This window comes from Telmatherina bonti (genome assembly GCF_933228915.1).
Source record: "Telmatherina bonti genome assembly, chromosome: 15".
Lineage (NCBI taxonomy): Eukaryota > Metazoa > Chordata > Actinopteri > Atheriniformes > Telmatherinidae > Telmatherina > Telmatherina bonti.
The window spans coordinates 21,161,578-21,188,166 of record NC_136613.1 but is presented as its reverse complement, the minus strand read 5'-3'; the positions used below and the strand labels follow the sequence as shown (position 1 = coordinate 21,188,166).

General features: G+C 40.2%; 1 protein-coding gene across 1 annotated transcript in view; it reads left to right on the top strand.

The window, feature by feature from the left end:
* The window catches only part of tanc1b (tetratricopeptide repeat, ankyrin repeat and coiled-coil containing 1b), a 95,246-nt gene that overhangs the window by 31,767 nt on the left and 36,890 nt on the right, over positions 1 to 26,589 (top strand). The window contains exons 4-7 of the mRNA XM_079253743.1: positions 6,863 to 6,967; positions 18,988 to 19,121; positions 21,266 to 21,455; positions 25,003 to 25,332. Coding sequence (XP_079109869.1) covers positions 6,863 to 6,967; positions 18,988 to 19,121; positions 21,266 to 21,455; positions 25,003 to 25,332 — 759 coding nt within the window. The remainder of the gene's footprint in view (positions 1 to 6,862; positions 6,968 to 18,987; positions 19,122 to 21,265; positions 21,456 to 25,002; positions 25,333 to 26,589) is intronic.

Sequence of the window (26,589 nt, the reverse complement as noted above, 5' to 3'; positions counted from 1 at the left end):
AAGTCCTGCTGACTGAAACGGTGAGCTGTAAAGTCTTGACAGCTGGAACATTTGTATTTGATCACCTCGAATCAAAGAAGAGGTCCCTCAAACTGTTCTGTGTGTTTACAGTTCATTGGTTGGGAATGGGTGTGTGTTTACACTTGATCTGAGTCCTCCAGGACTTCTTCTATTCGACATGTTGAGAACATTGTCACCAGCTGTAGAGTGGTTCAAAGCAAGGGGATACCTTTTGTAGCTGAACTTGTTTCAACCTGAATCTTTGTAGTCTAGATACTTGGCAGAGGAGAGGAATCCTTTGAGTGGTCAAAGAGGCCCCCACTCACATGTGGCACTCATCTGTAGGCTATCAAATTAGCATTGTTTAGAGTGGTTACAGCTTTGATGTGTTTAGTGTAAAGAAGCTGATAATAGTGTGGTTTAATCCTTCTGAAGACTTGTTCCATTGATGCATCTCTTTTGGACTCCTAATGTCAAATTTAAGGGAAATTTTGTTGCATCTTACATCTTTCTGTAGGATGAAAATGTAACTCGGACTGATGTTTTGTCCTTTTTCTGGGTTTTATGCACATCATATGTAATTTTAATTTCTAAATTATACAGTGCCTGAAACTGTGATGCGTTTGCATTATGCGAAATGTACGTAGAAAAATACACAATTAAATAAAAAAAGACAATTATAGTTCACAATTGCCAAGTTAAAACTGCCCAATTTACTCAGAATAGACTTTGACTGTTGAGCCCACTATTTAAAGTGCTGATGAAATGTTCATGCAAGACATGAACGCGAGAGGAGAGGGATAAAGAGAAGAGGCAAGGTTTGTGAAGGTGAAAAGGGCCCTGGTGACAGAGGAAGGGGAACACTCATTAAAGACCAATTCCCTCTTGGAGTGCTCTGAGGTACGGAAAAGAAGCAAAAAAAATGGACTGACTAGATAGTATGGAGAGCCAACATGGTGGCTGTTGGGGGAGGGTCTCCTGCACTGTCCTCACAGGTAAGTGTGAAAACCTGCTGGGGGAAGAGTTCACACCTCTAGTTAATAAACACATGCTGCAGGAAATGTCTCAGTTCTGTGACGAAATCAGCATAGGATCTAATGCTGTTTTCTTGTTGAGACAAAGAAGTGACACAAAATACTGCACCTGGTAAGAAGCAAAAACTTCTAATTGAAAGGGAATTTGAATAAATCTGGGATTTTTTTTAAAGGTATATTGACGTTTTATTATGGAAAATAGATGTTTGGGGGGTTTTAGCAATGAACATTGTTAAGGTTTAGGAAAATGCTTGACTTTCATGACCTGTTCCATTAACCCACCAGGACCTGAGGCTCAGACACAAACCTTTAACAACTTAAAGTCGAACGTGCAGATGGTTGCAAGGAATGCAATATTTTCGTCTTCTAGATCATTTTAAAGATTTCAGCTGTTAATTACTTGTAGTTTAGTTATGTCCTTAAATCATTCTATCCACATGTATCTATAGTTAATCCCACTTATGCATTACACCCCCCCAACCGTGATGTCTCTGAGGGGAAGTGGTTGCACAGACCGGGGAAGCATTTTGCGGCTGGGCTTCGTTTCCTGACACATTGGATAATCTATCGCAGTTTGGAAGGCTCCATTTTAGTGGTTGTTCTTTTCATGAAACTTCACAGGGGACAACAGGAAAAAAACGGAGTTAATTAGGAGTGTGACGGATGCCTGAGCCGCAAAGTCTGGTGGCGTTGAGTGCTACGGCTTTGATCAGCTAAGCCCTGAGCTTAACCATGAAACACAGCACCGTGACATGTGTTGAACAGCACCTACACACTGATGCCTGTTTACAGGCCTCCTAAAGGACCCCCCTGGGCTGACTATTCCCCCTCTAAATGTATCTGTCTAACCTCGTCCATTCTTGCAAGCACAGGTCAAAGATTTATCTAGGAAGGCAAGCCTCTTTTGTAAGTAGAAGGAACATGGTGGATGATGACAGTAAAGAAACTTTTCATGTCAGTTTTGGCAGTTGTTACAAACTCTTCACGCTCTACCTCTTGGTCTCCAGGATATGTCCACAGTGACCTCCACTGGTTGTAATTGGTTATTGTGCATCAGTGAGATTAAAAGCATCTTTCCCCTGTGTTGCATTGTGTGGTGAGTTGAAGGGAAGACTTTGTGCTTCTGTTGAATTTATAAAAGTTTGTCCCAGCTTGGTGTGAATGACGCTCATATAGTTAATTAGACATTAGTCACAGTGATTTTTCCGCTTGGTTTGAAGGACAGTAGGTGCAAAGGTGACTGATTCTGCCTTTGTGAACACTTGTCGAGTGTCCTTTCTGTAGTTGGCTTCATTCTGTGCTGCGGTGCCATCAAGCACGGGGCCATAAAATGTCAGTTCATAGTAATTTACTGCTGTCACAGGCAGTGTATCATTTTAATTTATTTTTTTCTACACAGTGTGGTCACAGGGGGACCGCTCTCATGTAGGCTGTTGTGTATATCAAAATCAGTTAATTGGTTTTTGCTTTGATGGGACTGTTGTCTTTTTGTGGGTTCAGAGGCTGATTCATGTATTGATCAGCTCAGCAGGTCTGCAAATCACCAACAGGAGGCACAGTTCTCTATTTTGACACAATGTCTCCATTTCAAAGGGTCTTAAGAACCTTTTTAATGTCATTTGAAGGCAAGCGAAACACATTATTTTTGACTGTTTAAAATTTGGTTTATTCTCTCTGCTCTTACCGTGTTGGTCTTGTGCAAGCGAGCTGATTAGACGATGACTGTGAGTGCCATGCATGTTATTCCATCTGTGTTGCTTGTCTGTATTGGTTTTTATGAAGGTTACTGCTCATAAAAGGAAGCTTGACTTCTGTGGTGGTGTAGTTTGTCTGTTTTGTTTGGTGTCCCGTGACCATAAGGTCATTACTTTAGAGCAGAGGTTACCTTTAGTTTTAGCTGTAAACCCTGCAGATGGCATGAGAAGATTTTGCTTTAGATCACCGAAAATAGTAAAGATATTGGGTTTGCAAGTTGTTAAAGCTTGTAATAAAAATGCCGCCAACAGAATGTGTAAGTGTTTGGTCATTAAATGGGACTAAACAGAAATGATGTGGAGGAGTGTTAATCTATCGTTCTTCATGTTGTAAAAGATTACATTTTATTTTTTACTACAGTAAAGGGGTTAGAAACTCTCTTCAAAGCCAGTTTTAGCCCCTTTGAGGTGAGCACCCCTGAAGGCTGCTCTGTGGTTCTGACAGTAACCAGACAGCCCCAGGGGAATATTGATGCCTCAAGAGCTGTGGTGTAAAAGACCTTGCGAGTCTGCCGGAATTCTTTGAAAAGTTCCTCAGATGAGCATCCTGTGAAAAGTGCTATCCAGTTCTCTACTTCACTACACTTCACTTTACTCCAGCTTTTCTCTATTTATCACATGGAATCCCCCTGCAATGAAATCTCGAGGCTTATTTTGCCTGAAAGACATTTGTTGAATAAACTGGTATTGCTTCCATAGCCATCAATAGAGAGAAGATCCGTGATGGCACCACTTCAGGCTATGAATAAGCTACTAATCATACATGGACATTTCTAGCATTCCTCTTACTTTTTGTAACCACAGAGGTGAATAAATCGAATGGTTCCTACATCTACTGACTGCATCCGGTAGATTCAGCGAGTACAGCAAGCCATGTTTGTAAAGCTAGATTGATAATCTCACAATTTGTGCCTGAATATTTAAATTTCCAGTTTTGAATTGAGCTCATTGCAACATTTTGGAGCAGAAAGACGGCTGTTGTGAAGCTGCTGTCATTCTTCATGGCTGCACAAAGAGTGCACACTGTTTCATTGATAAGTTGAAATGTGAAGAAGTCAGAGTCCATGTTGAAGAATGCTGGGAAAGCTCCTTGATCACTTCCTAAACATGAACAATTCTCCCTTTCATTAGCTTTGGCTGCTCTTTGTAAGTTGTTGGCGATAGGTGCTCAGCTGCTTGGTATGTGTATGCATGTGTGCATGTGGCTGCTGACTGATAGCTTGCTGGTTATGGATGCATGAGTCTGACAGTGAATACCAGTGAGTCCTCTGCAGTCACAGCTCGTGTAGCTGCTTTACCCCAGAGAGATTCGTTTTCTTCTCTGTTTTTCTACCGTAATCCATCCTCCCTGCAGCCGTCTGTTTACTTGCTTTCATCCCATTTGTTTAACATGTATTTTCATACATACATATAAACACTTATTTAATGTTGACTGACAGTGAGCCGCTGAATATTGTATGTTTTTTTTTTCTGGTGTTTCTAACAATGCTCCTTGCCTTAATGCTGTTTTTTTTTCCTTTTATAAATCCTTTTATACAGTGTACTTGTGAAGCAGTCCGGATGCTTTAGCTTGATCCAGTTAGCTTTTCTTGCATTTTGAAGAATGGTTCTGCATAAAGTATAAATCAGGATTGAATTAATTGTTCATGTTGTTATGGGATTAATGTAATGTTCCCTGATGGAAAAAATAGACTTCTTCTTCTTTATCATTTCTTCAGTGTTAATTTTTTTTCCATTTTAGAAAATTAACATATATAGGATCATATTCCTGCATGTAGTTAAAATTGTGCATGGATTTACATTCAGGATTTGGCAGGCAAGGTGTGATAAATGTAAGGGCGCATCTCATTTCTGGCTGTCTCTCATCGTCCTTCAAGGGTCATATATCTGACGCTTCCATTTCTGTGACCTTTTCATGCCTGTTATAAACTGCAATTGCTTATTCGTCAGTGCTTCCATCTCAAAGGGCAGACTGGTAATGGTACTCTGTTAAATTTTGAGATGAGATTTGGACTGGGAGAAAAAAACTCCTCTGAGCCTCGTCTGGCACTTTAAACATCAGAGTCTTGTCAAAAGACCTATTACCTCTTTACTTTGTCATTAACTCTTTGATGTGGCCCAAAATCCCCCCCTGATAGCCAGACACATGTTTGTTATTTAAAGTGTGGATCCCCTGTTCCTTTTTGCAGTTTCATGTAAACTGAATATGAACTGAAGCACATGGTATAGATTACTTAAACTGAGCCCCCTGTTGTTTATGAATGAAATACAGGCAGCGGAACATATTAGGCAGTTTGCTTTTCATGCAAGATACTTACCTGAGCTAAGTGTGTCTCACATACAGCCCTCCCGTCTCTGTAGTCACACTTTAATTGGAGCCATGTGACTCCTGGGTAATAGGTTGAGCCTGACCATCATCAGATAAATAGAGGTTTTCAGGACACTCTTCGCCTTTGTCTGCCAAATAACAAGCTGATTTGGATTGGTTTTTTAGATGCTTCACTGGAGCAGTCCCTTTTATTCCAACACCCATCTGTCTAAACAAAGCAAATGGTCTGTAACATCTCTCACATTGAAAAGCCAATCTCTTTGCTATGAGACTCTTTTTAAAAAAAAAAAAAAGATTCTTTGTTGCAAACTACAACATCTGCTTCCTTTTTCTCATTTAGCTTTGAGTTTTTAACTTGGTGTGGTATCAGAAACCACCATTCCTCTCTCTGCATTTCAAGTTGCATATCCATAGATGGCACTGTGCATCAAGCGGCAGCGGTTTAAGATTACATCGTTCCGTCTGATTCACAGACATTATTTGAGGTGGGAGTGACTGGTTATATTGAATGTGGTAATGGGGAATGGCTGTTTCTGCTCTCCCATCTGTGCTGTATCTTATGATTGGGGTTACACATACAGTCATCTGATAACAAGACTGTGGAGGAGGAAGAGGAGGGGGTTTGGATTGGGTTACAGTAGGTCAAGGCTGGAGTAGTATGGAAGAGTGGTTTAAGAAGAAACAGGCTGTTGTTATTTTTATATAGATTTATGGGTAGAAATTATACAGAAACCCACTTTTTCTAGGTTATTTTCTGCTACTTAACATTAGCTGAAATTTACTTGATACACAGAAAAATTGGGACTTTTAGTAGAAAACTCCAAAAGCTAAAGTAGAGGCTGGCAAGATGTTTTGTATAATGTTTCTATTTTTACACTCAAGTCTGAATTGGATTTCGCTGTAAACAGTTTTATTTCCTTTTTGGAAAGTTTTGTGACCTTTTTCACCATTTCAGAGAACATTATTATCTAGTCTCCATAATGTTTATAAAGCCACTATTAATGTGACAGACAACGGGGACAAATCTTTCTCACATTCGCATATAAATATGTTGCACAATTAGTTGGTGTCTCTATGAAGACGAGCAAGCGATGTGTGAGTAGCAGTGGGACTTTCTAATTCCGGCATGCAGTAAGCCGAGGGAACAAAGCAACTATCCAACGCTGACTCCTCAATGGACACAAGGGCGTTCCTCAGGGGACGTTACCACTGTCCCAGATACGTCATCCGACTCTCACCAGCACACCTGGACCTTAATCTATCCATATGATGTAACTGTTGTTGCAGAAAAAGAGGGACGTGCTTTCAAGGAGAAGTGCAAAGATGAATCAACATCACTTGCTTCTTCAGCACCCCTTGTGTGTGCTTGAACGCCCACTTTTAGCTCACTAACAGGCTAATTGTTGTGGTTTCCTGCTGTAGTTTACATTCCCAGAGCCAGCTTGCAGTGTTTTAGTGGGAGCCTCCTGCCATGCAGACAGGATTCATGGCTGTCGGACAGAGCAGGGCTGCTATCAGTACAGGGAGCTGTCTCAGGGTGTATGAGTGAGTTTTATGTGAGGTACAGAGTGCAGCCAAGCCTTTCCAACTAAGACACCACTGCGTCTCATCTCTAGTCCCATCTGGAACATATTAATCCTGTGAGAACGCTTTCCTTCTCTTTCATTCTCTCCTTTTTTGCATGTCTGTCAGCCGCTCGCAGTTCTCTTTCTCATTCTCACTGCGTCTTCTGTTTGTACTGACAGGTCCGATCAGGAAGCCCAAATATGTAGAGAGTCCTCGCGTTCCTTCCGATGCCATCGTGTCAGCGCTGAGGAAGGTGACTGATAACAAGGAGTCATCCCACAATGGTGAGTTTTGCATTAGTTTCTTTTTGTTTTGTGTCCTTGTGGAATAAATTTAAAACTGCTTTAAAAGTGAAATATGTACATGTTGCAAGGTTGAGTCCAAATTATTACCCATGAATTTAGAAGTGGGGATCAAGAGTAGCATCAATCCCCGTGTGAGTGAACATAACCAGGATTGCATTGGAGTCCTCTTCCTTCATGTAGGTCCTTATGCAAACAAATAATAGTGCTGTGTTTATCCTGAACCATGTGTTTAGATTCCACTATGTTTGGGTGCACTGTTGGACCAAAGCACCGCTTCTCTGTCACGGGAATGCAATGAGGACAAGACCTCAAGCTTCTCTGCAATTTTACCAGTGTTTGCTCTTGTGTTTTCACATGTCTGAGAGGGGAACCTTTAGCATTATTCCTGCTTATCCTTTGTAATTTTGGGTGTGGTGTTGGACTGTGTGTTGGGGCAATGCTCCAGTAAGTACCCTGTTTTGATTTCCAGCGAAGCAGGTCAGGCTCACATTCGTCCCAACGGCTCAAGTGGAGATGTAGAAGACGTTATCTTTAGCAAGCGGCATTACAGGAAGTGTGCCCTCTGACTGTACATGGCTCATATCCACGGGTCAGCTAGTGTAACTCACCGCAGCTGGGACGTACCAAGGCTTACATGTGTCAGAGAAGACCACCAGCAGATAAATGTTGTCTCATGACAACTGCTGTGGCGGCAATGCTAATTTTATAAGGTATAAACTGAAAAAGAAATCTTGTGGGAGTCCCGGTTTAAATTTTTAAAAGGAATCTTTAAAATTCAGATACGTATACATGCAGTTAAAGAAGTCAGAGGCTGTAATCCTTTGTGAAGTTCAGATGCCTTTGCTATCCTAGAAGTAGACTGATCTAATCTTGCTCCCCTCCCTGTTCAGTTCTTCATGACATGGTGAAAATATCGTGCTCTAGGGAGCTAATGTTTAACCCCTCCTTGTGTTTACAGAAGACGTCTGTGTGTTTAGTACTGCTGCAGTAGATCTGTAGTTGCTCCAAAATAGATTCAAACCATTTTCATTTTTTAAACACTAAATTATGTTGATTTTCACCGTAGATATATATATATATATATATATATATATATATATATATATATATATATATATATATATATATATATGTGTGTGTGTATGTGTGTATTAATGTAATGTATGTGTGTGTATATGTATATATATATAAGAGGATAAAGTAGTTGCTGGACCACGTGGACATAATGCCAAAACAAACTTCATTAGTTGGAGGGAATTTGCTTAGCTGTACAGCAGAAAGCTGCAACCTCTGCGTCCGTCTTGAAGTCCCTTCCCCTCATGAATTGTCTAAACGCTACACCAAGGTAGACTCATTTTCTGCCCGTTATTTCTTGTCTTGGCAACCTTTTCCTCCTCCTTGTGGGGCAAAGAGGGGATGGTCATTCATGTCAAGGGAAAACGACAAGTTGACTGATCCACAGTCATCTTTGCTTGTCCCCCTGACAACACACAGGAATTCAATGCTAGCAAGGTTGTCCCTTGTCGGCTATTCTTTTTAAACTGCAACGTGGCACCATGTACTAATTAGCTATGCTAAGTTATGAGAATGCTTTTATTTGGATGCAATTGGGATTATGAAAGCAGTACTTAAAAAGACAACTTAGTAATATGCTGTACCTTTAAGTTTGTTGGGATTCTTTATTTTGAAGTTGTTTTGTGGGGTTTTAAACTCAAGAGAATGGAAAGAAAAATCAATAAAAGCCCATGTTAAAACAAACAAATTTCTTTGACTTCTTTTTTCTGTTAACTTTTATTTTTGACTGTTTCCTACACTGTAAAATATACTGAAATCATCCAAACTTTGAAATAATTTGGAATCATATAGTGCATGTGTATCAAATATCCAATATCCCATACTCTCATGCCTCCTTTATGTTGACATGGATGTTAAGTAAAACATCTACTAGAAGGCAGTGCAGAGTTTAAAGTTCATCTCCAAGTTCTGTGGTCAGTTTGACAAATAGCGAGCAATGATGGAGATCATGATTATGTATATTTTCAGAAAGAGACAAAGTGGCAGCATGACAAATTGTGGTCTGTGAAGTCATTAAATACATTGCGACATCTTTGTTCCTTTTAATGGTTGTACTTCAACAATACTACATAACAGCCCCTGCAGTTTCTGGTGGTACTGCTCTTCATACAACGTATGTGTATGCATATCTATGTATGTATCTCTGAAAACATATCAGAATATGAACGTAAAGGATGCTGAAGATGGACAGAAGGCTCTGTCTGTATATGTCTCTGTCCATAAATGTCTCTATACTTATCAGAGCACAAGTTAGGCTTTAGTCAAAGTATGTTAAGGATGGTGATTGCCTTTCCTAATTTCTTCTGTTATTTGCCTTGTATCTTTCCTGACATTATGACATTTATCATCAAGGGCATAATGGATCATTCATTATGACTCTACCTATAGTCTTCATGTCGGAGGTCAAGGAGCTCAACAAGTTTGTTTTGACCTTTGGTACAGGACTGTTATTCACAACATTCACATTTATAAATGTCTCCACAGGTTGTGTCTGACAAGGACATATCCACTCCTGGTTTTTCATCAAGGAGTGGATCTTTTAGTTTGTCTTGTCCCTCCGTTTAGACAAAGTAAACTAAGCTGAATTTATCAGAAACTGCTGAGACAGGATGAGATGATTGTTTGACATTGCTGCTTTTGCAACAAGGTCGACGTCAGCATAGAATGTTGATAAGAGTGCCAGACGAATCTTGAGTTGGAAAGTCTAGCAGCATAAGTACTGTGTGACATTTAGGGCACAGATTTATAGAGGATTTGCTTGAGGGTGGGCAGAAGGATGCCTCTCTTGAATGTCAAAAAACCAAGTGCCACATTTATTATCATTTTTTTTTTTTTAAATTTCTATTTCTTTTGGACTGGTTCAGCTTCACCATCATTCTTGGATTGGGTTGTAGACGAGCAGGATGGGCTTTAGGCTAAGAAAGGAAACATGCTTTTGACCTAAAGTCTTCCCACATGGCACTGTCTTTGAGGAGGGATTGAGTTTCTTGTGTCTGTGTCTAAATGCAACATGTATTTTTATTTAGCCTGTGTGAAAGCAGAAGCTGTTATCTGTGTTTATCCATATGTATGTTTGTACTTGTGTGCAACAGGCTGCCTGTAGTTGGGTGGACAAAATTGTTTCAGCTGTGGTCTAAAAGCCCTGTCCCTGTCAATCATGAGTGAACCACAGGTCCTGTTCTCTCATAGTTGTCTTACTCTTAGTCCTCCAGTTATGCCGAGACCTACGCCTAATCATTTAGCACCTGACCTTCATGTACCGATTATCTTGTCAGTGCTACAACAATGGTCAAACCTACTCTGTTAAACACTGCGTGACACATTATTTTAGAAGAATACACCGTTTCCCTGGATACGGTGTCATGGAGTTTTGAGTTTTAATTTTAATTAAGAATTTAACAAAGAATGAGTCTTCTTTAGGTGGGGGTGGGGCAGACCAAACTAGATTGAATTGATTATCTTGTGAATAACTTTGTCATTGTTTTCTGTACTTCATGATGAAGTTGAATACATTTGTACCGTCCATGCGTACATTTGTGAAGCAAAACCACTCCGTTCCGCGTGGCTCCATCTCTGCATGAGGAAGCTTCGGTCCTGTTGCTCTAATGTCTAATGAAATACCATCTGCGTCTGTCATTACAACATGTTTAACAGCTAGAGTACAGTTTCAAGCTGGTGCAAGACGCATGTGATTACTACCACATGATTACTACTATCCATCGCCCCAAACCTCATTTTATTTGCACACACTGTATTATCAGTAATCTCAACATGATTTGCTGTAATGTCTCGTTGGACTCTCCATGTGGGCTTGTAGGTAAGGACATTTATTGTTTTAATATTGGAATTTGCAATAAGATGGCTCAAGTTGCTTTGGGGGACACGTTAGCTTGTACCTCTGAACCCAAAGGCACGTTCCGTTTGAGGGTTCGTTAAACAGGCTCCAGTGTTGGGGTTATGAAACTCCAGCTGCTAATGAGCACAGGCTGGATTGTTTTCTTGGCAGAAAGACAGCTCTGTGGAGCCACTCTGTTCAAGGTGTCCCCCTTCTCCTCTTCCTCCTCCACCCTTCTTCTGCTCCTTCTTCTTCTTCCGTCTTCATTTTTGTAAAACTGAACCACGCAGCTGCTATTTCACACCTGCTCATAAACTTCCTCAGGCAGCAGATAACGATGTTGTTTTGTTTTTCCCTCCATTTGCAGTGCTGTTACTGCAATAACAAAGTGGTTCCAGCTACATCCCCGGTTTTCCATATCTCCGGGGCACTGAAAGATGGAGCGGACATATCACATACTTTATTGAGAACAGGGAGACATTTTTCTCAGGGCTGCCATTTTACTTAATAGCTGCCATGCATTTAGATAAATACAATTATTTTACATTATGTGCGCTGACGAAATCGTGGTTGGCCTTGTGCCGCAGTTTTATTGTGTGCAGCAGAACTATTTATCATGTGGCTCCATTGTGAAGTCCTAAAGTGATTCATAGTGTGTCAAGTGCCATATGAATGTTCCTCTGCTCCCATATATGACGCCGTGTGTGGTGAATCCAGTCAGTTGGTACCAATTATTAAAGTCGGTTAATCAAAATGAGGTACATTATCAAGTGCCTTGAGAGCAATTCTTCCTATCATTTTTCCGTCCGTACAATCATTTTTGGTTATTATTCCATCCAGTGTGAAATTAAAGGAGCTTTAACTTATTAAACATTCCAAGAAAAGTTTCCTCCTCATCAGAACTTTTAAATCTATCGTCATAAAAGTTTGGAGGAGTTAGATTTAGCTTGGATGGCCTGTCTCTGCCGTTTCTTGCTTAGTTTTGTTGTTTCTTTGTGTGTGCAGGCTTCCAATTAGGACTCGGTATAAAGAATTCATATCTCCAAGGCTGTTCACCAAAAACATGAGAATTCTAGCTTTACACTGCCCACAAGTTCAGTAGAGTTGAGGATTTGTCAAGGATATTTCCTCATGTTTAAGTGCTAATTTAATTAAAAGAACTGTTTGATTGTGAATGTCTGTATATGTAGTGGTATGTGTATGTTTTAACTCAGTACTCCAGCATGATTCATTACTAATAACCATCTCAAGTTTTTTTTTTTTTTCCTCCTCCTCCTTTTGTACTGAAATATTTACGCGGACACCATAGCTTTGACTGGTGAAAAGACTTAAGAATCCTCTGTCCTTGCAAAAATCTGCACGATTGCACATTATAACTCATCGCATTTGAAGATGCATGACACTCTTTTTATTTTATTTAATTTTAATTAACAGCAAGAATTTGTCTTTGTGATATTGTCATGCTCTTGTGCCCAAAAATCTGTACCAGCATGCAAATCTGCTCTGCTCCACCTCACAACACGGTTTTTACTCAGATACACGGCTTCACTGTACAAAATCTGAGCAAATAAGCAAGGAGAGCTGCTTTTAAAGTGGAATAAAAAAAAAAAACATATATCGACACTTCATAAAAAATTGCAAAATACTTGCATATTTACAGCATTGTGAGAACTTTCAGAAAAATGATGGTTAAAATTTGAGCTGCACATGAATGATGCAGTTTCGGTGTTGGTTGGAGAGGCCGTGGGTGTACATTGGCTGCCACGTTTCAATTAACAGTGGCTACACATGTAGCTTACCATCACCAAGTATGAGTGTGGAGTAGAAGAATCATGTATAAAATGTAAGTACTTTGAGTGCTGACTGCAATAAAGTGCAAAATAAATGTAATCTAAATGTTATTATTATAGGTTATAGGTTAACATTGTTTTGTCTAGGTTTCCTGGTGGGTTACTAACATTGTTGAGAAAAATTGTGTCCAAAAACCCCACCAGCCATGTCTTGGTTGAAGTTCCTTCCCTTCTATTCTTAATTTTTGTTGATGAAGATGGTGCAGGGGATTCTGTCATCTCCACTTATAATGTTGTTATTTATTCATGTATGTATTTTTATCTGCTGTCAAATCACAGCAAGAAATGATTCAAGTTTTCTCCACAAAATTTAGTGTCGCCTTAGAATAGCTGTGGTTTAAAAAAAGACTAGTGAATTGTCATTAGTATGAAGCAGGAGCAGAGCTTATCTCTGAGCATGGTTAGGGCAGCAGGTGTGACTTGTAGTCAGCCAACAAGCAGGTTATCTCCTGAGACGGGTAGAACACGTTAACTTAGAAAAGCTTCTTTGCACAGGCTACAGTTTAGCTTTTAATTACAAATCTATAACAACCCATTTTGACATTTATATCTTCAGGGATCCCTGAAAAACACATGAGAAACTGGTAAACCCACACTGACCTGTGTGTTTAGAAAAGCTGATCATTCTTTTTATATGACAAGGACTGAAAATGCATAAAAAAACCTAAAAATGAGATAAACTAAAGCAGCTGTTGTCGTGGAATTATACTGTTTTGTATGCTTGAAATGATGAAACTGCAGGGAGGGGAAAATGGAGATATTCATTTGTGCTAATCTAGAACAGAGTGGTTGTCTGGCTTAAAATTCACACCACTCTGTGCTCAGCTTCCTCAGATGTGTCATGCAAATACTTTAAAAGCACACATCATGTTATTGTAAGGCTATATTTGACATGTTTCTGCTCCATTTGCAGAGACATACAGTCCTGCAACACTTCACTGGCCTTAAACCCAGTCTGCCATTGAGTGTGATACGTACAAGACAATAACATCAAGTTCAGCTCGAACTGAACACTCTCTACAGCCGTCATGAGAACAAACACTGAGGAAGTTTAATTTTAAAAAATCTTGCAGAAATAATGGCAAGTGAATCAAACAAGGGGATAGACTAATACTACTCAGCATGCATAGTATCTTATATTAGAAGCAGTGATTAAACTAATCAGCGTAACACTGAAAGAAAGGAATGTCCAATAAGGCTTAAGATGCTATCGGCTTAGAGGCAATAGAGACTAGAGCTTATAATTTAAAGATTGTTGATTTGATCAATTAACATGTTAGAGAAATGTGGGAGGAAAGCACAGCAGATGTGTGCCCCTCCCTCAGGTGTCAAAGCAGACAAAAGAAAATGCTGAACATCAGGGATTCTGTTATCTGCTGTAGCCAAATCTGCCCAAGTTTGTTTGCCCTTCATGTTGGTGATAGTTTTCGTTGCATATGGTTGTCATTTTAGTTAAAAGTAAAATGGTGAGAAGTAATGAGTGTACAACTTACATGTAGATAAAATAAATCCAAGGTTTTCCTTTCAGTTGCTTGGCACTACTGCCACGTTGTTTTATACAAACTGAATCATGACTCGATATCTCACAATTATTCAGCAGCAACTGAAAAGCAAAAGCCTCCATTCACTGACAGTTTGCAGGAATGCAGAAGGTTATATTTCCTTGCTAAGGGAAGGGTTTTGTGTCTAGCTGTGGGTGCTGCTGTTAGTGCATTGAATTTGCACCCTCAGTACAGTGTATCGATTTTCCAGAGCGACCACTGGCTGCAGATGTTATTGATGTGGCCCATGGGCCTAAGATATGGCTTGTAAGTGCTATGTGTGTTATTATGCCAGCCTCTCTGTCTGTCCCGGTGTGTCCAACAGGCATGTCTGCACATGGCTTGGACTACTGATTGGTCCTCTGAGGTAGGATATTTAAGTGTATTTGAACAACAGGAGATGAAATAGCGTTGCCAAGCTCAGTAATAATAAGACGTGTGATGGATTTAATGAGATTTATCCTTAAAATTCAGGGTTCCAGAGTAACATTTTACACCAACTGTGCTGTTGAAAATTGTAGGAGCAACACTTAAAGATTAAACACAACAAATTTGATTTTTTTTTTTTTCCTATCTTAACTGTATTACAGAAGAAAAAATAAGTAATTTACAGATGTAATGTTTAGACATTAGTTAACTAGCTTGAATTGCTTGTAAATGTAGAGCCTCAGTTAGAGCAGGTCATACAATAGATGGGGTTCCCTTCGTTGCAGTAACTTTGCCAGTCGACTGCACAATTCATTCCTGTCAGAAAGAGAAATTAGGGACTCTAATAGCACGAGGGGGGTCTGAATGATCTTCTCTTTAGAATAATTAACCACAGTTCAAAGGACAAAGCAAGAGTGCTTGGATGACCGCCCATGCAGAACTATACCCATCCTGTGTTTTAATGATGGACTGATCATAGTGTTACCTTGAAGACACCAGTTTGTGCTCCCTCCCAGTGTTTCACATGATAAATTGTGACAATGAACCCAAAATGAAAAATGGTGTGCCTATTTGTTAGTTATAAAATGAAGTTCCACCATCTTCAAAAAGCTGAATATCTGCTGAAGTATGGTGGTAATGAATACGATTGTGTAAGGAGTTCTTTTTAAAGATAAGCCTTTATAAAAAAAATCATGGAGCATATAATATAATTCGTGTTTGTGTGCTAAATATTACTGAACATAAATGACTGGAGCAGAGCTGAATCACCAGCTTGACCTGTGGCCGTGGATCCCGGTTAAATGTTATTTTCTTCAAACTTGATATATTTAATCGGAAGTTTCAAATAGTTGAACTAATCAATAAAAGCATTATTGTCTATGTGAAGAGCTGTCTTCAAACCAGTTCTTTTTAAAAATGATTTGCTCAAACAGCAGCACATTGCTCTGTAAAGCATTTCATTGCAGTATTTTTGCAAAGGAGAAATGATGATGCAAGTACTTCACTTTTTAAAAAAAAAAAAAAAAAAAAAAAGTCTGTAACCATGTGGACAAAAGCTTTAGTTTATTTAGTAGAAAGCCTCAAGGCCTATTGAATTGTTGCAATCTTTCCTTTCAGGCCTTTTTAGAATAGTTCAGCTTCTCAAAATCAAAGGGATGAGGCGTTGTGCAGTTTGTCTTAAGGCAGTGCAAATCTGAAAAAAAAAGTGAAACCACACAAACCCTGTAGGCTTTATGTCAAAGAGTAATTCATGTTCTGCACAGCCTCAGCTTGAGGATATATGCTTGTATGACATTGCTTACATGTGTCTTGTTTAACACATTGTTTTCATGGCTGCATGAGGTTGCCAAATATACAGAGCCAGGCAGTGATGGATAATTCAGCTTCATGCAAAAGCCTGATTGATTGCTGGTATTTGTCTTTTTGGTCACATCATCGTGATGATAGGGGCACAATTTAAAGCATAATTTGTTTTCTCTTTGTTTAAAGTAGACTTTTGTTTACAACATGGTTCAACTTGTGTTATTTGATAGGTTAGATTTATTTTATGTTGAAATGTTTGAGTGGTGTTCTTAGTATTTGGTTCATAAAGTCATATTTAAGGTAAATTTCTGACTAAACATTAATTCATTTAGGATTTTTGATGGAAAAAAAAGTTTGACTTATGAAGACATTTTCATTCAGAGACCCACAGTAACATGTGGGACTGGAAGTTTCCTATGTGCTGACATTTGAAGCGAGGTGGATAAGGGTGATCATTTTCCTTTTTGTTGTTTGTCCAGAAAATATAAATATGTGAGCTGAGAAACCTGTCGCATCAGTGAAACGTGTGGTAACACAAAGCTGCTCTGCAATAATTTCTCCTGCTGAATGGAAGTGACAGTGCTACTTCTCCAAATATTTGCAACTCATTGGTTCATACTTGGTTCATTCTTTCTCTGGATGAGAAATGCCAACGCTTCAGTAATTTCTTCCCACCAGTGCCCTCTCTTGTCACCGTGGGCAATGCTGGAAAATGAAGCGGCTGAAGAGGGGCACACATAATATCACTGCTTGCTTTTAAACCTTATGACTTATGAGATTGCTGCTCTGTTCAAACAGACAAACTTTATGTGGCATGATTGGGCTGTTCCTGCTTCGAACCATTAAACAAGTAAACCCTCTCCATTCTGATGCAGTATTCTGGGAACCCTCCACTTTGTTATTTCAATGATGGACAAAAATGAATTTTACCTTTGAAACTAACTAGAAATGAAGGAAGGTAGAGAGAGTGGCAAATGACATGCAGCAAAGGACCACAAAGCAGGACTTGAACCCAGCCAGCTTTTCATACATGCGCTGTTGCTAAACCAGTTGATCTTCCCAGTACCCAGTATTTCATCCTATTTATAGTCATATTTATTTCCTCTTTATTGACTGTGTTTCTGTTGTTTACTAATGAATACGTTTTGGACTCTCAAAAAAAAAAAAATCTTACTGCTGGTGCCTGAATGACAGCAGAGGAAATCATGATCTTTTAGTTTTTGGATTCTTTGATACATAGTAAAGCCTCATTTGTTTTTTTTAATCATGAAGGTCTTTTTTATTAAGAAGAACGGTGTACAGTGGTTATCGTTTTACATTTACAATAACAAATAACAAATAGTTCTCCTTGTTCTTTTTTGTTTATACCCCCCCCTCCCATACCACCCCATCCCATAGACTCTCACCCTCCCACCCCACCATCCTTGTCATCAACGTAATGCTCACCCTGTGTGCCGTCATAACAGTTCACTTAGAAAGCACTTTTTTAATGTCCTCCATCAGTTGTGTCCATAGTCGAGTAGTATTACTTGTTGCGTTGTGGATCCTTGTTGAAGATAGTTCCATATATGTAATGTCCAGAAAACTATGAAGCCAATGGTTAAAGGACACATAATTACTTTTCCATCTTTGAGCTATAATCTTTTTGATTGCAGTGAGTCCTGCCAGCCAGATTTTGCGGGATTCTCCCTGCAGTGATATTTGTGAGTCATCATTCAAAAGGTGTACAGCGGGGTCCAGTGGCAAAATGATTCCTGTCAACATGCTTAGGCAGTCAACCACTTTTCCCCAAAGCTCCTGGACTGCAGGGCATTCCCACACAACATGAATGAAGGAGCCTATGGTTCCCGGAGGACAAAATGAGCAGTAAGGATCAGGTGTTGCCCCCATTCTATGCCTCACCACTGGTGTTAGAAGTAAAGCCTCATTTGTGAATGTAAGAATAAGAATTATTATCTTCAAAGGGGATAACATTATTATAAATACATTTGCATGTGATCTGTGTGTATGTGTATATTTGGTGGCTTGATTTTCACTCCATTGGGGCCTGGCAGCATGCTTCTACTTGGACTTATTTGTATTTAATCAGATTTACTGCCAACATTATTAATAACTGTGGAAGACAGAGGGTAAAGGAGAAAATGAAAGAGAGGAGGAGAAGGTGCTGACAGAAAGCTGTATAATAAGCCTTTGTAACTTGCACTCTTTATGCCTCTCACCCCATCATCCAACTGTCTGCCTGCTCCCAGATAATGCTTTGACTTCATTGAATTCTGACATCCACATTTCCATATTACACATATGGATTATAATAAGTTAATAAATAAATGTCGGGAGTATTTTTTTTATGAGGTGGGGGTGATATACTAAAGCTGGTTGTGTGTATAAAACTGAGTGACTGCTGCAAGCCTGCTGTGTAGATGGAGCACTTTCCTAAAATCGAAGCCAGGAGTCTTATTAAGGTTTGAGGAAGCCGTGCTGGAGAAAGACGGTGTCCACTCATTGGTATTCAGAGGCTCTGTGAGTGAGAGCTGTAAACAACCAGAAAACCCTGGAATTGGCACTCAAGGCATGTTGCAGGACACACTGGCACACATAAAGCACACACACAAAGTCTCTTGCTTTCTTAACAATGCCAGACATTCACATGTATTCAGGCTCTTTCAGGACATACACACACACACACACACACACACACACTCTCTCTCTCTCTCACACTCTCTCTCTCTCTCTCTCTCTCTCTTGCCACAGCCCCCTCCACACTCTCCCTCTCTCGTCTTCTCTGCTCGCCCTCTACGGGTCTGCAGCACATCAGCAGCTACTGGAGAGTGCAGCATAGCATTTCAAAGCAGAGCGGAGGAGGGCAGGGCAGGCAGCGTGGCCCGGTGTGGGCCATCCAGTGGAGAAAGGGAGTCTTCCCGGCAAATGTTGAGCATTTCTCTCCCTGTTTTTCCCTCTCATCTCCAGACCTGCAAGCAGAGAAACAGCCAAGCCCCTCCTCTCCTGCCACTCAGGAACTGATGACAAGACTGGGCTTTTTACTGGGAGAAGGGATCCCGGGCACGGCACGCATACCTATGGACGTCAAGACTGAAAAGAAGGTATTTCATTTTCTCCCTCCCCTCCAGCTTCCTCCTTCAGCCAACACAAGCTGCTGCCACTGCTGCAGCACACACACAGACAGAGAAGAGCTGATGAGAGGGGAGGATAGTTGTCACAGTAAAACAGAAGAATGGATTATTTTCTTGCTGCTTGAATAATTTTTCTCTTATGCGTTATGGACAGTGTTTCAAGATGTACGTTTGGGACATATCTTTTTGGCCCAAGGAGCTCTGGTAACTGTCAGACTGTTTAGTTTGAACTGTTTAATATGTTCTGCGGAAAGTAACTGCATATTTAAAATGGGTTGCATGTGCTTTTATCTATTTTGCAAGCTCTTCAGTGTTGTGTGTTGGTCTCCCAGTAACTTGAGTGCTGTTCCAGGGGCTCTTGAGTATGTAACAGAGGCATCTGAGCCCATGTCCAGAAATAGAGTTATGTTAGGTCTGAGCCTCAGTTTGTTTGGCTCTACTAATTAAACTGGGACTGTGTGAAGGGTAGAGCCCAGCATGCTACGCTCCCCTCATACATGTTGTGTCTCAGACATGTTTGACACTAAACTGGCGAGTTTATGAACACGAGAGAGGTTTACAAACTGTAGAACTAAAACAAAGGTGGCATGGTGGCCAAATAGTTTTGTTTTTTTATGCATGTAGGGTTTTTTTTTTCAAGGCACATTGTTGTCATCTGCCAGCAATTCTGTTTTCCTTCGTACTGCTGTTTTACAGGATGTCTTTAACACAGCATGACTTAGACCTAGTTAGTCAACTTTCAGTAAGATGTTTAATTTGTGTTGTGGGATTAGCACACAAGCAGGAGGGAATTTAAAAAAAAAAGAGATGGTATACAGTGACATTACCACCCCACAAGTTGTTCTTCTTGCTGACAGCCATTTAGCGACCTTCTTCCTAAGCTATTTATGTTCTTTAGCAGAAAGACCTTCAAACAGAAACATGTTCGTCTGGATCCACAAATGAGTTAATTCCTACATAGCTGTAACATTTTGAGCAACAGAAAGATGTGTGTTGTTTTCTGTTTTTTAGTGGTCAAATTAGCTTAAGCCATCGGTGCTGTTATTTCAGGAGGGTTTTGTAAAGTTTAATGCTTTAAAAATACAAAATAAAAGAGATGAACTTAGGCTAGAAGTGATCCACAGAAGTTTTAATAAGTAGTTTGTTTAAAGTAATACACAGCTTTGTTGTAGTCTGGTAATAAGTTCAGCTTGAGCTGCAAACTGCAATTGCAAGCCTGAAGCAACAAGATATCTACAACAGATTTGCTTTATTAAAGATGGGGATTTTTTTTTTTTTTACCTTTAACAGCTGCTTCTATGAAAAAAATTTAGTAATTGACCAGAGGAATGCATGTAGAAAAACTTTATTATTTGTAGTATTTTCATGTGTAAAGTTGGTATTGGCTTTGCTGGATGTGTTCAACTCACTGAACCTTATGAGGAGTAAGCAGGAAAAAGAAGTTGCTGAGTGAGAACCATGCACTTTCTCAGTAGTGTGAAGTTTTGGCTCTTCTTACAATGGGACAATAATAACCTCAAGCTACAGTGTATTATGTTGAACAAGAAAGAAGAAACACAACAAACAAGCTTTAATTTGGATTTCTACGGCTGTTGCTCTACAACAAAACTTCAGCTGTTGTATGGTTGTCAGATGGGTTTGATGACATTAGAAAGGTATCTTTTGTGTCACAACAAAGTAGAACCCTCTCTTGTGAAATTTTTTTCAGGCTCATTTAGGTTCCTCCAGACATACTGGTAGGAGGGTGTCATTTTTTAAGCCTTGTGCTATTGACAGTGCTTTTGCCCTTCGGCTTGTGTGTCATGCTCACATGTGAGATGCGTGCTTATTTGTGAAGGAATTTCTTGCATTGCTTTCACATGATTCAGTTCAGATAGAAAAGTGAAGTTAGTTAAGATCTTTAACTTATTTTTCCTGAGCTTATTTTTCCAAGTGCAAGTTCTTCCAAATATAGTTGGAAAATTGTTGCTGTTCAGTTTGGGGGGGGGGGGGGGGGGGAAGTGTTGTCAACTGATTGCGCATGTAAGATGACTTCATATTTCATTGACATCCATGATTAGTAGTTCACATTCCTGGTGTACCTTAACCCTCTTCTTGCTCTCCTTTCTCCTCAGTGCTCTCTGACCAGCCAAGGTATCAGCCCCTGCTCAACACTGACCAGCAGCACTGCCTCTCCCAGCACTGATAGTCCATGTTCCACCCTCAACAGCACGACAAGCCGTCCCCCACTCAGCCGCTCCAGCCCCTGTGGAACCATTACCAGCCCCAGCTCCACACTTGAAAGCAAGGACAGTGGGATCATAGGTGAGGAAAAAATCCCTTCTCATCCGTCAACAGCATATTTTTATAGTTAATGACAAGCCGTCTGGAATCATACATCCTTACAACCTCACTTAAAGGGATACGGAGGAAAATGAACAAAGCAATAGGCCAGAATGGGCATGAATGAAAACTACTTTCAAGCCAGAACAGGTTGAAATAGTGGGAATGTACAGCAATGCATCTTGTTTACACTGTAATGTCTTCAGTTGTACAAAGTAAATCTCCTTTCCTTTGGAAACTGAAGCACATCAAAACTAAAGCTTAATTAGATTTATTGGTTGCTCACCTCAGAGCAATGATATTTATCTCATGCCAGCACGTGATTTGCCCCCTCCAGCTAACCAGTGGATACACCCTTTGTTGAGTGTGAAAGATACACCTCTGAGTACTCATTGTATTTCTTTTTCTTTTCTCAATCCACCTTTTGTCATCGATTCCTCTGCACACACTTTTCAACGTCACTTCTAATCACACGGTCCAGGGTCTCCCATGAAGCCCTACTCTTCTTAATTTGCAATCTTGGAGGTGTTGCCTCATCTGCACCTTTTGATTAGGAGAAAGAAAACACACCTGTGTGGTGTCAGTCATTTCCCGCTCTGTCAAGCCTGTTGGGATTGAATAGGATTTGTGCCACACGATTTTCACCCTGTTTGTCAGTCAGTGGGATTGTATAGAGCTGTTCCAGGGCGAGGGAGCGCACAGAGCTGACAGTTGCAGCAGTCTGACGTTGTGCTGTATCTCTCGTAATAGCCCTGTAAGACATCTGCGAATTTGCTCAAGCTGACAGGAAGATGGCATAGCCTATTGATGCATTAATTCATTAATTCTGTTTTTACTCACAAAGCCTCCAGTGGCTATACATATGTTAGGATTTCAATCTGAAAACAGGTTTTAAATTTTTGCAGTGATGTTTGAACCGTGTGATCCACATTGTAGCTTTTTCGCTGGAAGACACGGGTAAAATTAACGGGGAAAGGTGAGAAGCTGTGTGTGGATTTTAACGTTTCTGTTATTATTAATTAAGTTTATTTTATACTGTAAAGTTTATACACAAATGCAAGCCGCAATGCTTCACAGAATGCAATGCAGCAGACAAGAATATCACATTTCATGCTTTATTGGGTGATCACAGTCGAAAGTAATACGTACCAAGCCCACATATATATCACAACAGTTTGAATTTCCAATACTCTATACTTGACATAACTGAGTACCATGAGTCAGTCACTAAGTCACCCTTAAGCAATATCATGACAAGCTGGTGAATAATTTATGAATACTGTGATATTGTATCTTCCAGCTCCAGGCACTGATTCAAATCAAAATTAATTGTTTAAGAGAAAACTGCAATGTTAAGTTGCTTTAGCGGTATTTTCCTTAACCCCAAGGTTCCAGGAAGTGTCATAAAATAAGTTTTTGGGAAATATGATTGTGGCATTTGATACCCATTTCTGAGAGGACATCCTTTCTCCTTGTGCTAATTCTCTGCTCCATGTGCTGGTCACAGGCAGAGTGGGGGTAGGGTGCAGGAGATGCTCCCAGACACACACAGGGAAATGAATTTAATAGATGATTTTCTTTTTTCCTGGTTTCTTTATACAGAGCAGCTTAATATGTGAAAGAGAAATTAGTCAGGTGCTTTTGTGACCACATCCAGTATTTTTGTCTAATTTGATTAATGTTCTTACTGTCAAATAAGAATTAATTTACATATCCCTTCGAATCATGAACTCCAGTGTTTGGGCTCCACTTTACATCTACTCACCACGCATTTGTGACCTCATATTTGAGGCTTTCTTTTAACCCTAATCTACTCAACAGGGGAAAATAAAAAAATCCAAAACACAGACAGCTTCATTTCAAAACATCCTCAAACACAACTCTACAAGCAACTTTTCACGTGTGTTGTGTGTTGAATCGATGGTGGCAGACATGGTCAGACAGGAATTCCTATATTTATTATAGTCATTGACTGAGTCTGATGTGCTTTAAAAATTAGATGTATTCTGGTGGACAATGAAGGTGTGACTCACCGGTTCTTTCTTCATATCTGCTGCAGCAGAAACATCTTACCAGTCTTTCATGTGTAAGAAAGGAGGGACAACGGACTGCTTTTAGCAAGTTTAAAGTAAGAATGCATGCTGTTGAACTGACCTTGGGTTGTTAACTGTGGCATTATACAAAGCTGTGTGCTGTTTTGTGAGTGGTTAGTTTAAGTCAAGTCAAATTAGGAACTGGTCTTCAATATCTCAATAAAAAGGTGCGGAACGAAAAGGAAAAAACTGTGGTACATGCATCAGAATCCCACCTTTGATAAATTTCCCTGTTGTTTGAAGTTTCATCCTGACTACTGTTTGAAAAGAACATTAAAATGACTTTGCACTGCATTAAAAGTTCTTTTTGTTTCATTTTCATTGTCTTAACATTTACAAAGTACCTGTTTAAATTTCCTAAAGTGGACTGGTAAAAAAGCTTTAAAGAGATATATCCTTTTGTTTCAAGATATACAAGTAATTATGATTTAAATGTCAAAACCCACAGTTTTAACTAAGTAAGCACTCACTCCGACCTCATCTACACTGTGATGACTTTGAATACGCCCAGAATGGGGTTAGAAGTGACTGCTGGTAGGGATAACTTGGCATTTGCCAAGATAAGCAGCACAAGAGTCAAAAGGTTCAGGATGTGTTAGTTAAATTAATGATGATGCAATTTGCTGCGGCATTATGAAATCCAGATTAGCTGTCTCTGTGTGTGTGTGTGTGTGTGTGTGTGTGTGTGTGTGTGTGTGTGTGTGTGTGTGTGTGTGTGTGTGTGTGTGTGTGTGTGTGTGTGTGTGTGTGTGTGTGTGTGTGTGTGTGTGTGTGTGTGTGTGTGAGTGTGAGAGAGAGAGAGAGAGAGATGCTAACACTGCCAGCTGGCCAGCCAGTTCCAGTCCTTAAACCGTGCTGATGTTTCTGTATCCAGCTGCCTCTCATTATGCAGCCTCGGCCTGCCTCTCATCTTGTAGGATAGTTTTAGATTGTTGTTGTGGCCTCAGGAAGGATTAAAGGATTTATTCTCATATCAACAAAACACATCTGAACTCCTAGTCTTTACTATTATTATTTTTTTAAAATTATGTTTGGGTATAAATTTAGTTTCTTTGATCAGCATCAAATTGTTTGCGCCGTATGATGTATGATGCTGAATCGTTCAAAAGACAAACTCTGAAAAGAAGAGGAGACATTAGACGAATCTGGACTAATTGGGGAAATTAATTCCACAAATCCATTGCTTCCCAGTTTTATTAGTGCAAGCAGGCCGTTGCTGTAAATATAAAATGAGCTTCTGAATAGTGTTGATAAGGGCAACGAAGAAAAGCAGCGAGTTATTCAAAGTTCCATTACAGCTCAGTATCGCACCAGAGATTGAAACAGATAAATTTTCATTTCACACAAAGAACATTACGGTAATATATCTTCCCTCTTTTCCTCATATTATCTCTTCTTGCCACTCAAACTCTTCTCCTTTCATTGTCTCCGTTCAGCCACCATCACCAGCTCTTCGGAGAACGATGACCGCAGTGGCTCCAGCCTTGAGTGGAGCAAAGATGGCAGCCTAAGAAGCAGTGGGCGCCATGGCCTGGCACAGAGCGTGCGGGCTGACACATGCTCCCCAGTGGTGGAAGAAGACTCCAGCGGTGCTTCAGCAACACCAAGCGATGCCCAATCCGAGACAGACCAGCAGCAGCAACCCAACATATCAGCAGGAGCACAGGGGCCACCACAGCCTCCAAACCACTCACCTGAGGGAACCAGTCCATACCCAGCACAGACATCATCCTCCCTCATGATGCCGAGACCAAACTCTGTTGCAGGTAAGAGATGCCAATAGCTATAGGAGAGCAGATCTACGTACTTTTTACCTGCGATTAAAGTTGCCTCTGTGAATCCTGTTGCCTGGAATTTTTAACTCCGTGATTGGACATGTGCCTGAGGCCGACAAGTGGTGTGCCATTTTAGACCAAGCAAGTGACAGACACACATGTATAAAATCACTGTAGATATATGAAAGTAGGTACAGGTTGTGCTTTTCACTGGGGGGTATTAAGGCAGAAGTTTAGGATTAGGCAGCTGTTGTGTATTGTGCCTCCTCACTGCCATCCATGTCAGACCCAAGCACAGGCCACCGCCTGGCTGATCTGTTCTGCATTCCTGGCCTTGAACCTCCCTGTTGTGGTTCAGCTCAGCATATGCACACAGCTGTCACAGTTGTTGATGGTCCTTGCTACCCCCCTTTTCCCCTTATGTGCCCCCCCCCCCCCCCTTCTATTCCCAGGTCTCCCTTCTTCTGCTCTGCTTTTGCTGTCTTTTGACCTTGACCTCGGCCTTGTTGTTGAACTGGTATTTGTTTGCTGTTACTTTCTCCTCTGCTGGGTTTCACAACATAAGTCACAGTTGTTAGGTTTTATTGCATAATAGACCAACAAATCAGCATTAGTGTAGTGTATTGCTTTATATGCATGTGCAGGTAGATGATTTTAATGCATACTGAGCATGACTGCACATGCTTAGTGTTATTTTTAAAGGATGCTTGAAATAAAAACAAAATTAACTTAAAGGGCATGACAGGGGTTTGTTTGACAGACCAGACACCACTTTTTTACAGGACAACATGGATGTATGGAAGGTAAAATTGTATTTACAGGAGAAAACAAACTAATAGAGGACCAGGCTTTTCCACTCGTGTAGCTTAACTGTATAGTCTTGTATAAGCAGATAATTCTACAGATAAGGTAAAAATGACGGCAGCAGGGTTTGGTTGAGCAGAACTGCTGAATGAAACATAAATCAGAAGTGAGCTCAGGTCAGACCAGAAGACAAAATGGAAAAAAAAAGGTTAAAAATACATTTGAGACCCTGGCAAGACAAAAACAACTGAGTTTGTGTCTCCTCCCAGATCAATTTGTCTTTTCCTTGATGAGGCTGCAACTATCTTATTCATTGTTGTTGTGTGTCATAAACCTCGGCAGTCCAGACCCACACCGACTCATAAAGCTAACGGAGCAGGAAATGTGTGGCTGTGCATGTCTGCTTGTTTCCGTGTGTGCTCGGAGTTTATGGCCTGATGTCAT